Source organism: Dendrobium catenatum, unplaced genomic scaffold (assembly GCF_001605985.2).
Source record: "Dendrobium catenatum unplaced genomic scaffold, ASM160598v2 fragScaff_scaffold_1482, whole genome shotgun sequence".
NCBI classification, from domain to species: Eukaryota; Viridiplantae; Streptophyta; class Magnoliopsida; order Asparagales; family Orchidaceae; genus Dendrobium; species Dendrobium catenatum.
In genome coordinates this window covers 1116039-1127783 of record NW_021319944.1, presented here as the reverse complement: position 1 = coordinate 1127783, position 11745 = coordinate 1116039, and the positions used below count along the sequence as shown (strand labels likewise).

General features: G+C 31.5%; 1 protein-coding gene and 1 non-coding gene across 3 annotated transcripts in view; both read right to left on the bottom strand.

The window, feature by feature from the left end:
• Positions 1–9819, bottom strand: part of LOC110102969 (MADS-box protein JOINTLESS) — a 13675-nt gene extending 3856 nt beyond the window's left edge. Inside the window, exons 1-5 of one of the 2 annotated variants that reach the window (XM_028700300.1) lie at positions 9616–9819; positions 9199–9384; positions 4514–4592; positions 1717–1778; positions 1530–1629 (exon numbers count right to left, since the gene is read on the bottom strand). In XM_028700300.1, the coding sequence (XP_028556133.1) occupies positions 1530–1629; positions 1717–1778; positions 4514–4592; positions 9199–9380 (423 nt within the window). In that variant the 5' untranslated portion in view covers positions 9381–9384; positions 9616–9819. Of the gene's footprint in view, positions 1–1529; positions 1630–1716; positions 1779–4513; positions 4593–9198; positions 9388–9615 lie in introns of both variants that reach the window. The other variant, XM_020831496.2, reaches the window with a different exon arrangement.
• On the bottom strand, positions 5186–5288 carry LOC114581026. Its single transcript, XR_003702835.1, has one exon. It is a non-coding gene; the product is annotated as a U6 spliceosomal RNA (small nuclear RNA).
• Positions 9820–11745: the final 1926 nt, after the last annotated feature.

Here is an 11745-nt window from a genome sequence, read left to right as displayed (position 1 = left end):
TAATTTTGATATTTATTATGTATTTATAACTATTCTATTTTTTTTTATAAAACTTTATTTAAATTTTCTTCTTAGAATTATTAAAAGCAAAAAAACAAAACAAAAAATTCTCTCCTTCCCTCTTTTACTCTCCCGCAGCCTCGCCTCTCTCTCTCTCCCTCTCTTTTCCTCATTTCTCTCTATCTCTTCGGCCTAATTTCTCTCTCCCCGTTAGAGTTAAATGCGCCAATTAAAATAGCGCATTTAGAATACACAATTTCTTTTCTTGTGCATTCCGAATGCGTTATTTTATTTGACGAATTTACTTCTTTTTAAATTTTGTATTAAACATGCTCCTCTCGCTAATTATGGGCCTTAATCTACTCCTTTCTAAAATTTGTCCCCTCCTAGATTTCATAAAATGAAGAGTGGGTCACAGCAAGTGCAAGCCCATATAGGATTAAAAGGAGACATAGGACTATCCCTAGAACCAATACAGATAACATTAAGAAATTATTATGTAACATCAATTACAACAAGAAATATAGCTATGGAAGCAGCTTTAATTTGCTAGTGACAAAGTAGGAACATCTATACGTAAAATTTGCCAAATAACAAACCTTCGGTGTACAATATAATTTGGTCAAATAGGTGAACTCTAAGGAGAAAAACAAATCTTGACAGCAGCAATAGAAGACTCATTACACAGTCAAAATTTGGCAACAAACTATCCAAGGGGTTACCTGGGAGGATGCCACCAAGGAGGAAAGATGGCTAGATCTCACAAGAAATAGAGAAAATAAAGGTAAACAAACTATCTAGAATGCTAGAATAAAGATTGAGTTCTAATAGATTGAGCAGAGGTGAAGGGAACCCGCCGACAGCAGGAAGCAAAGCCAAGCCAACACAAACAAATGCAATTTCGACAGTAGCTCATAAAGCCAACGCTGGGTCGTCAAAACTCGTAGCTAAAAGGAGCCAAAGATCAATGGAAAGCGCGATAGGCGAAAGGGTAGCAACATGATGAAGAAAAGTTTGTAGCGCTATTGATCTCGATATCCTAACTAAATTCAAAACATGCCTTACCGAAATTTGATAGGTTTGAATATTACACGGCGATGATTTTTAATAGAATTTTGAATATTGAAGAATTCTTCATGAGGCTAAGCAAATGGTCCCCATACTTTGATATGGCTAGCTAATGATTTTCCTATTGCTATGCTCTAGATTTCATTTCACATATTAAAGTTGGCCATTTCGATCAAACAATATTATAAACCCTGACTTGGCTAATCTTTTATGCACAAATATTCCTACAACTTCACTATAAAGACCTTCTATAGCTAAAGCTCTTGTTGATGACATAGGATATGTTGACTACTAAGAGAGGAGTCAATGGAAAGCAAAATATAAAATTGTAATAAATTGAGTTTTATACATCAAGTAAAATGGATATTTTAATTAAAGCTCAATTTATTTAATTATATTACTATAATTTGGATGCATGGATAATATGATATACAAATTATACTATTTAAGGAAATTAATACCTTCTTTTGCGTAACACGACTAAGTCCAGTTTCAAGGGTTTTCTCTAGTTGTTGTAGTTCTTGAAGTGTCAGTCCATGGAGGTCCTCACCCCTCATATTTCTGCATCAGATAATAATCTATAATTGCCTGTTTGATTTTTTTAGAATAGAGTTCTAAATCATATAATTAGTAAATCAATAAGAAGACCTTAGCTGGTGAGTCGCTTCAGCCACTTGATTGCTCAGTATTGTCATACTGCCATTCTCCAGCTATAATTAAAGGTCAAAACAAAAAATAAAAAATATTGCATAATATTTACTTAGGAGAGTAATATCTATGATACTGACACTGCTACAAGTTTGAGCGAAAACCATAAATTATTTTTTATAAAATTAAAACCAAAAGCAGCATATTTAGGTGTACGTTTTGAACTTCTAGTACCCAAGGTTTAAAATTGTGTAATCGGGTATTGAGGCGTTTTTCGTTCGTGAGGCGAGGCGTACGCCTCAAAATCAAAAATTGCGTAAACATAAAATGATAAATTTTTTATATACTAATGAGTAAAAAATATAAAACATAAAAAGACACAAGATATGAAGTGAAACCAAAATATCTCAATAATAAGACAATATGAAATATAGTTCAACTCACAAAAAAGCAGACTAACACTAGCTTTTAGGGACCAAAATATAGTTCAACCAAAATATCCCAACTCATAGAAAAATAGACCACTGGCTTTTAGGTTTTATTTTAAAAATTTTTGTAGCTCTTCTGAGCAATAGCAAGCTGGAGGTCCCTTCTAAGGACTTTGTAACCTTTATTTTGATATTAACGCGTAGGCCCCTCTGTTGGTTTTAACAAAAAAAATAGACTAACACTAACAACTATTAGTGCAATATATCAAAACCCTAAACATAATGCTTCATTTATTATACATTAAGAAAACTTATACAAAGTATGTACTCATGAAAAAGCAGACTAACACTAACAACTATTACTAAAGATGATGAATACAACAATATAACGGGCAGCCATGGGTCCAAGGGGGCGCTGCCCCCTGGCGGGGTTCGACTTATACAAAGCATGCACTCATTAAGAAGTTCATAGCAATATTTTTTTATTGTAAGAGTAATTTTGAAGTTCTGCTTATTTTAAAGTTCGTAAGTCTTTTGTATGGAAAGATATCGAGTGATACCGAGCATGTACAGAACAGTATCGAGTGGTATCGAGCATGTACCGAGCGGTGCCGAACATGTACCTAGTGGTACCGAGCATTGTTGTACTGAGTGGTTAGGTTTTGTTTTTAATTTTAAGAGACGGATGCCTCTAAAATATGAGGCAAGGCGCTCCTCGGAGAACTTGAGGCGTACGCCTCAATGCCAGCTCTCATTGTGTAGGCTTTGAGGCTTAAAAGTTTAAAATTACGCTGAGGCGCGCCTCTTATTGCACAATTTTAAACCATGCTAGTAACCACTTTTAATTAAGGAAATGACTACTAATTTTGTAATTTAAAGTTTTAGGTTTCGTTTGGGACGACTTTTTTGCTGCTTCTTTAACCATTTTTTATACAAAAATTTAAATTTTTATACTAGAAAGCTATTTTAAGAAGCAATAAGAAAGTCATTCCAAATGAAGGTTTCGTTTGGTTATTTTGTACCTTTTCTAAAAGTAGTTTTAAAAATATTGTTTGAGAGAACGGAATTTTACAACGAAGAAAACAAAGAAGTTAATATCAGAAAGCATTTGAAAACAGAACAAAAATACACTCTAAAAAGCATTTCTACAAAAATGGCACATACAAACAACAACCAAAAAAATATCTGCCATTTCGAAACTGAGAAGGCGAAATTATGCTGTCTCAAACAAGCTCAAGACAAAAAAAAAGTGAAAATGTACTTATATTCATACTCTTTTATAAAATATAACTAATGAAATAAATTGTAATCAATATGTAATTAAGTATCATATAGAACAAATTATCATAGAGTTAGCACCAAATGAATATTTCAAAAGCTAGAACATAAGAAAAGAGTACATCATTTTGTAATTGCAAGCACTAAGAGGAAGACACGCTGTTGTAAATATAGTATTTGTAGATACTTTACATAAGAATCTTTACATGTGCAATCTCTATCAAGGAATTTAGGCATTTCAATCCATACTTTGGAAATATCAAATTTTTATGGAGAAAAAAAAAGATATTTCCAGAGTAATCTCAAAAGTTATCATCATTAGGCGTTCAACTTATCAAGCTATTTGGGATAATAATTCATGGCAATGCTCGTATGTGTTGATTACCACATGAGATGTTAACTCTTTATTTGCATATACATTCCGTCTACCTTTTTAACCTCTTGTAATCACTTAAAGAAATTCTATAAGAGTACCTTATTGTTGCATCATTGGCTCTCAGCTTTACATATTATATATACCTACCTTATCATTCTCATTTCCATCACTCTACTTTGATTATCATTTTGTTTATCATTGGTCAATGCCCCTATGTCAAATCAATAAAGAAAGCTAATCCTATGATAGTTTTATAAAATTTTGCGTACAAATATCATGTATTCTCTTATCATATATCATACATGAGATAAAACTTTCTATTTAATAAAGAATCACTCATCCTAAAGAGCAAAAAGTGCCTTAATCTAGGTAATTTTATGATTAATTTGACAAATGAAACAACCAGCTTATAGTTTCCCTGTAGCTCTTCTTCCTCCCTCTCCCTCTCCCTCAGCCCCAGTAGCTTGTTCACCCTTTTCCTCCTCTCTTCATTTCTCTCTCACAGGCCCCTCATTCCCCAAGGGGCATATTGAGGGCTAAATCGGTAACAATTCTCTACCATAGCACTACTCTATAAAATTGAAATATAAAGCCATGTGGATGCGAACATTAGTAGCGGCTTCTGTGCAGAAAAATGTTTCTAAGTCATATATGAAGCTTAGACAGAAAATAAGTTTTGAAGTAGAAATATTCATGGATGAAATTAGCAACTTACTTGCAAATCAAGTGATGGTACATCAACTGCTGTATGGTCCTTCGAATGCACGTTGTATCTATCTATTATCTCCTTCATACTTCAAACACAAAAGCAAATGAAAAAAAAGAAGGTAGAAAATATATATATATATATAATCATTTTTGTCTTGGTGATCAGCTGGAACACATAATTACAGTTGCTATATTTAAATACTTAATCAAATAAAAATATCTGCTAAGCAGAAAATAAAGTCATTACTTTGATTGAATGAAAATTTATGATGAGAAGTCTTATATATAATCTCAGCCAATTCACAGCCTTATCTCATAAGGAATAAACATCAAAAAGACAAACTATTTTAATACTAAAACATGTGGTGACAAATTAACAAAATTTTGGAAAACGAAAAAATCTCTAAGGCTTCGTTTAGGGTGGCTTTCTTAATGCTTTCCTAAAGCAACTTTCTAGTACAAAAATTTCTAGTTCCATGCATGAAGAGAAATTATTGTACTAGAAAGCAGTAAAAAAAGCCGTCCCAAACGAAGCCTAAGACAATGTTCTGCAAAAGACGTATTAAGTAGTGTGGTTCCTTGAGAAGGCAAAGTTATAGTAAATGATTTAAAAAACTAACTCAAATATAAAGAACAACCTTTAATCTTCTTTTATAGGGGTCATCCTCAATTTATTGTAAAAAAATTGAACCATTTCTCGATTTATGCGTGTCATCCTTGCGCAGGGGTCTTGTTAATCTTCTCTATATCATTCCAATTGTATCTAATGTCTCTAAAGAGACAAAAGAGAGAGAGAGAAGAGAAAGTACATAACTCTAAAAAAGAACAACCTTTAATCAGAGCTGAGATGTGTTACTGAAAAAAATATAAAGGTTTTTCCAACTTTATTAATCCCTTAGGAAAGAGTTTGGTAACATCATTTGATGATCTTATAAAATTCAACCGCATATATAATAGGCAATCATATAGCCCGTTCTTTTGCCCAGTTTTCATTCCTTGTTAATTTAGAAGAGCCTTTCTAGTCACTTCCATATATTTACATACATAGAGGAAATCATTAAGGGAAGATCCCTTACCTCTTGGTGCTGATTCTTCTACTTTGCCTAAAAATGAACTTTACCTAAAATAGGTTACTTCTCTTCATATCAAAGTGCCTTGGCTCACTCATTAGCTTCAATCCCAGAGATCTCAGAAATTTATCTCAACAGACAGATATAATGAATTTCTCTGGACGTACCCAACGATCGATTGGTTAAACTTTTAATTAAAGAAGCAAACATTACCATTTTTCAAAAATTATTGTGATTAATACATAAAGCGCTTTTGTGTTATTATTTAAGCCAAATCCAGCCGAACAGTTTTGTTTAGGCTTTCTTAAATCATGCATGGAAATCTGAAATCCAAAATTTGGCTTTATTTGGCCAAAATCCTACAGTGAATATGGGTTAATTAATTAGATCCTCTTACTTGCACCAAAATAATTTTCAAGAATTTAAGATATTGATAGCCTAACATTATTAAGGATTAAGAACTCTTAATGTTTACTATAAATGTATTTACAAGGTTTGTTAAATCCTACTTGCTACTAATCAACTTTTAAAAGTGTGGTTAAAGATGATACTTTTAAGCTTAATTTTACTAAAAGTATCTTAAAAGGGGATTTACATACACACTAGGGGTGTCAAAACCAAATTTCGGGTCGGGTCGAACTGACCCGGGGTTCAAACGGGTCAACCCTAACCCGACCAGGATATGTAAACGGGTTGAAAAGTCTGACCCGGACCCGACCCGTCGGGTTGCCGGGTTGACCCTGAACCTGACCCGTTTTTTCAAACGGGTCGAATAAGGGAACCTAAACCCAATCCGTTTTGAAATCGGGTCGGGTCTAATCCGGATTTTTCGGGTCGGGTTTTCGTGTCGTGTCAAATATTGACACCCCTAATACACACCATATAATTGTTATGTATTTATATATCTAACTCATAAATCTTGATATATTCATATTTATTAATATAGTACCAAAGACTTTAAATCCCATAAAAATACCGCTAATATTAACTTTTCGAAGGTGATATACAGATTTTATGCATATGGTTTGATGTGTGATTGAGACACCTAAAATGTTATATAAGTAAATACAAAAAGTTTGCTCTTAGATATGTAAATACAAAATAATTATATGGTATGTAGGTAAATCTGTAAATTAAAAATATGATAAGGATATTTACAATTACACTTTTTAAGAGAAATATAATCGACAATTAATTAAGTACTGTAAAACTACTATTGAATCTATCCCGAGAGCATGAAAACTCTTGAATGAGTAAGGATTTAGGGAGATAATCACAAGAAGTAAATGATATTACTTAACTTTGTGCAACAAATGATGTCATGAAGAATATGCTTCATCAAAATCTTTCTAATTATTTAAAAAACTACCATCATGTAAGAATAAACTAAAAAATTTCTTAATGTATTTGCATAATACAACCAAATTGTCAAGAATTCAACAAATCATTGTGGATGAAAATTGATAGTATTGCTTTGCTCATTCATATTTGGGTTGCATTATTATAAATAAAAATATCACACACATGCATGCTGAGTTGGAAGAGCTGTCAAATGAATTAATTAAAAGGAAAAAGAAGGCAAAGAAATAGAGCAAACAATTTTATCTTTAGTTCATTAATAGAATTTTAATCTTTATTGTTAGCAAAAAAAATGTGGAAATGTAGTAATTATTAATATCATTTATCTATAAATAATTTATTTCTAAAACATAATTCTTTTTTTGTTATTTTAATTTTTTATCCTAAAAATAGTGTTTGTAGCCACACTCATAGCGTTATATATAGTTACACCTTTTGAAGGGTTGTGAGTAGTGCTTGTGCAAATAAAAGATTTAGCAATACTTTTTTTATAAGGGGTACTTAAGTGAAGATTAAGGCTTCGTTTGGGACGACTTTCTTACTGCTTCTTAAAGTAATTTTCTAGTGCAAAATTAAATGATTTAAGAGGCAATAAAAAAGCCGTCCCAAACGAAACCTAAGTTACACACACTTGTAGCTACAAACCATATATTAGGAATACTTTATTACAGTTTAAAATAGGCATGCGACTAATGATTAATATTTAGTCACCTTAAAAAAAGTAAACCTATAACTCAAACTTCTTGTAGTGATTATTTGTAAATGATGAGTTGAAAGATATTATTTTTCTCTAAAAAATAGAAACATGACCTATATTTCTATATATAAAGGGAGCTAAATGTCCAATAAACAGAAGAGGGCAAACCCTTTGGTTAAAAGGACAATGGGCAACACTCCTTGATTTTTTTCTTGAAAATAGAAACAAAATAAGATTTAAGGATCGAACCAATGATCTCAATGATAGAAATGGAGGTATGAACCACTAGGCCAAGAGGTTCTAATTGAATTAATTGAAAGATTGAGTATGAGGAAGATGATTAATAGATGCTGTCATTTTCGGGAATCCTAATTAACATGATAAATGGAGTTGTGGAGTTGCATTGGGCGCCATCCCAATCACTAATTCTACATGGAATACAACTAGGATTAATCAAGATTCATATTGTTTACTAAACCCACTCTTGTTCCAAGCATGCAACCGAAGCCGAAATAATGGCTAGAGTGGGGGCAAGTAAACACTACACTTTTAAGTTATAGTTACTTTACTTTACAAATGTGCTTCAAGCATAGTAATAATACTGACTTTTCATTAAATTATGACTAAAGCAACATCTTTTGCCACACTTTTGATTCTATAGTTGTATTTTCTAATAAAAAGGCCTTTTTCTTTGTGTGGTGAAGGTTTATTCAAAAAAATATTTAGCCAAAGCATTAGTAAACATTTTCTAAGAAATTGTACCGAACATTTAAAATGAATGAATAAATATATTTAAAGTCAATTGCATTTTAAGAAAAAAAAAATAACTTGATAGGCATTTAGTCACTCTACTTAAGAGAATGCCTCAAAATCTTAATACTACTTGATCATACTCGATCGGTCGATCCAATTATCATGATATCATCGATCGTCAACCTTATCCTAAAAATTAGCGGGTTACCTAAGCAAGTCCATGGACCTCAACCAACTCTACACTGCACTTCAATCAAAGTGGCAATTAAAAAGGCTTTGTAAGCATATATATAGGTTTAAATGTGTCTCCCTATTCTCAATAACATCAAACTAAAGCTAAGCATCTTAAGGCTTCAACTCTTATATGATGTATATAATTAATTATAACCACCACTATGAAAATGTTAGGAAATTTGGTATTAGTATACCCTAATATACTTTTGTATCATCATGAGAAATAAATGATAAAGCATAAACCCTAATAATAGTGATTAGCTTGAATAATGAAACAAACTACACTAAAGAATAAATAAGAAGGAATTGAAGATATAGCTTATATATATTCAAGCAAGAGCAAATTCAATTCTTGATTTCTTAAACAGTGAATTAATTTTTGCACTGTGGAGTCGCACATCTTCCACCCCTTCATCCAAATACTTCAATAATTGACATATTTAGCTAAAAGATCTCTCTCTCTCTTCTGGAAAAGAGCTTTTCTTGCTGATTAGGCAAAAGAATGACAAGCCACTACATGCAAACAAAGAAAAACATAGAGAAATAAGATTGATGATGGAATTATTAGCCAGAACGTACCTAGAAGTTGAGAAATCAAAGAGCTTTCCGGTCGCCGAGAAGACCATGAGCCCAACCTCTGCATCGCAGAGGATAGCGAGCTCCTCGGCCTTCTTAAATAAACCTCGCCTCCTCTTTGAAAACGTCACTTGTCTTGCCGTCGCATTGTCTATCTTTCTTATCTTTATCTTCTCCCTCGCCATCGATCTCCTTGCAAAATCAAACCAGAATAACATTTCATATAACTATCTATGTATATATTTAGATAAATACGTACATAACAACGTGCAAGACAAATAGAACAAGGTGGCTCTTTTCCCTTCTCGCAGAGGAAAATCAAGCGGGATTTTTCCAAATCGAGGCCTGCCGCAAACCCTAGCTCCTTTCGTTCGGCTAAAGTAGAAGAGAGAGAAAGCTTTAAAATGGCAGAAAACCTACCGCTTCAATCTTCTTCTTCTCTCTCTAGCTTCAAGTTCAGGGAAAAACCGAAGGGCCAATGGAACGGAGACCTGAGGACGATACACGCAGGCAGACGGGCACCAACTCTCTCTCTCTCTCTCTCTCTCTCTCTTCTTCTTTTCGTGAAAACAAATAGAAAAGTTCGTATCCCCACACCAAAAAGTCACCGCTCACATCTCCAAATAGAACTCTCATTCGGCGTCTTTATATAGATTTTAGAGAAACTAAAATTAATAACCCAAACAATTTTTAAATAGTTTTAATAATTAATAACAAATCATAAAATATTATATATATATATTTCTACCGTGAAGCTAGACGAAAACGGTTTTGGACTTATTGAGAGTTCACTGCATGGAAAGGCGGGATTCCGTACGACGGTGGGCCCTGCCGCTTTATTGGCCGGCGACCCACCCACATCGCTTCAAAGGAAATTCTAGCAGTTTTTTTTCCTTTTTGGCCCCTTCCCATAGCCCAATAATCTCATTCCCCGTAACTGAATTACCAGGCCTTATTAAAATAAAAGAAACAAATATTGTTTGGAATTATTTTATTTTTTTATTAATTTATTTTTAAATAATATTTAAAATTAACTTTTTAGAAAATTAATACAAAAATTATATATATATATTTTTGGACATTTAGGTTAATTAAGATAAATTGAGATTACATTTTGGACAGCTTTCTTAATAATTCTTAAAGTAGCTTTCTAGTAAAAAAAAAAATTGTATTAAAAGTTGTTTTCAAAGCGGCTAAAAAGCTGTTCCAAACAGAACCCAGATTATATTCGTATGACCCGAAATCAATATCTCTCAAAACTATCAACCAACAAATAAATATGAGTTGCGTAAACATATGATATGCTATGTGTGGCTAAATATGTCCATAATATGGCCAATCATTTAAGTCATTAATTAATAAATAATTCAGCCCTAAATATTGATAAATTGCATTTTTTTTAATATCGATAAATTACATATGATGCCATTTAGATAAAAATAGGGTAAATAAGAAAGTTTATTTTCTTATTTAATTTATAATCTTTAAAATAATATCTCAAATTCTCAACTATTATATTAACGGTTAAGATGGACCAAAAAATAATAATATAAGAAATGGATTAAAATTATTTTAATATTGTTTATAGTATAAGAATGTAAAAATGTTTTAAAACAAATAAATATAATTGTTTATCTTACGTTTAACAAATAATTAATTCAATTGATTAAAATATAATCGTACTTAGAATTAGTTCAATAATTAATATAAGCTCTTATATGTAAAAAAAGTTTATTTGATAAATATTTTGATTTCCTTGAAAATTCAGAAGAAAATTTATCTTTTATTGTGAATTAGTGATTTATTTGAAATTTTATGTAAAAATATCTAACTCTATTTTTTTCAAAATTCATTATTAAATATCAAACTTAGGAAAATGATATTTTAAATTTCTGTTTTAAATGAAAAAAAAAATTCTGAGAAATGATATGTCTATAAAAATTTTTTATGATTAACATGAATTTCAAAGTACGAAAATTTTTAATTAAAAATAAAAGAAAATAAATTCAGGATAATCAAAATTAAGTCCAATTTCGAGAAATATATAGTCGAATTGAATGTCTCGACAAGGCGAAACCATCAATGGCTCAATGCTACAAGTGATCAGATCTAACGCCAAATTAGATCAAATCAAAACTTTAATTATATTTAAACACTTTTGAACATAAGTTCATGAATAAAATGATATTCAACTGTGTCATACTTAGAGTCAAATCGAGTAGCTCAAATAAAATAATTTAATGAGCTCAAAATCACTCAATTTTGACATCATCATGACATTCAAATGTTTGATAAATTATCTATAATTATGTGAATCAATATAAACCATACAAAGAAGTGCTTTAGATTATGATCAATTTTTAATTTTTATTTTTTAAAAACATTATAAAAGTTCTTATTCTCTACAAATGGGTTGAAAGAAGTAAGAGTTCTCTTGCATATTCTCGCTTTCAATATCGATAATCATCATTAGCAATCACTGTCACCACTTCCAAACTCTTGTCAAGATTTAACCATGTCGTTAGATTTTTATCGTCTACCTATGAACAC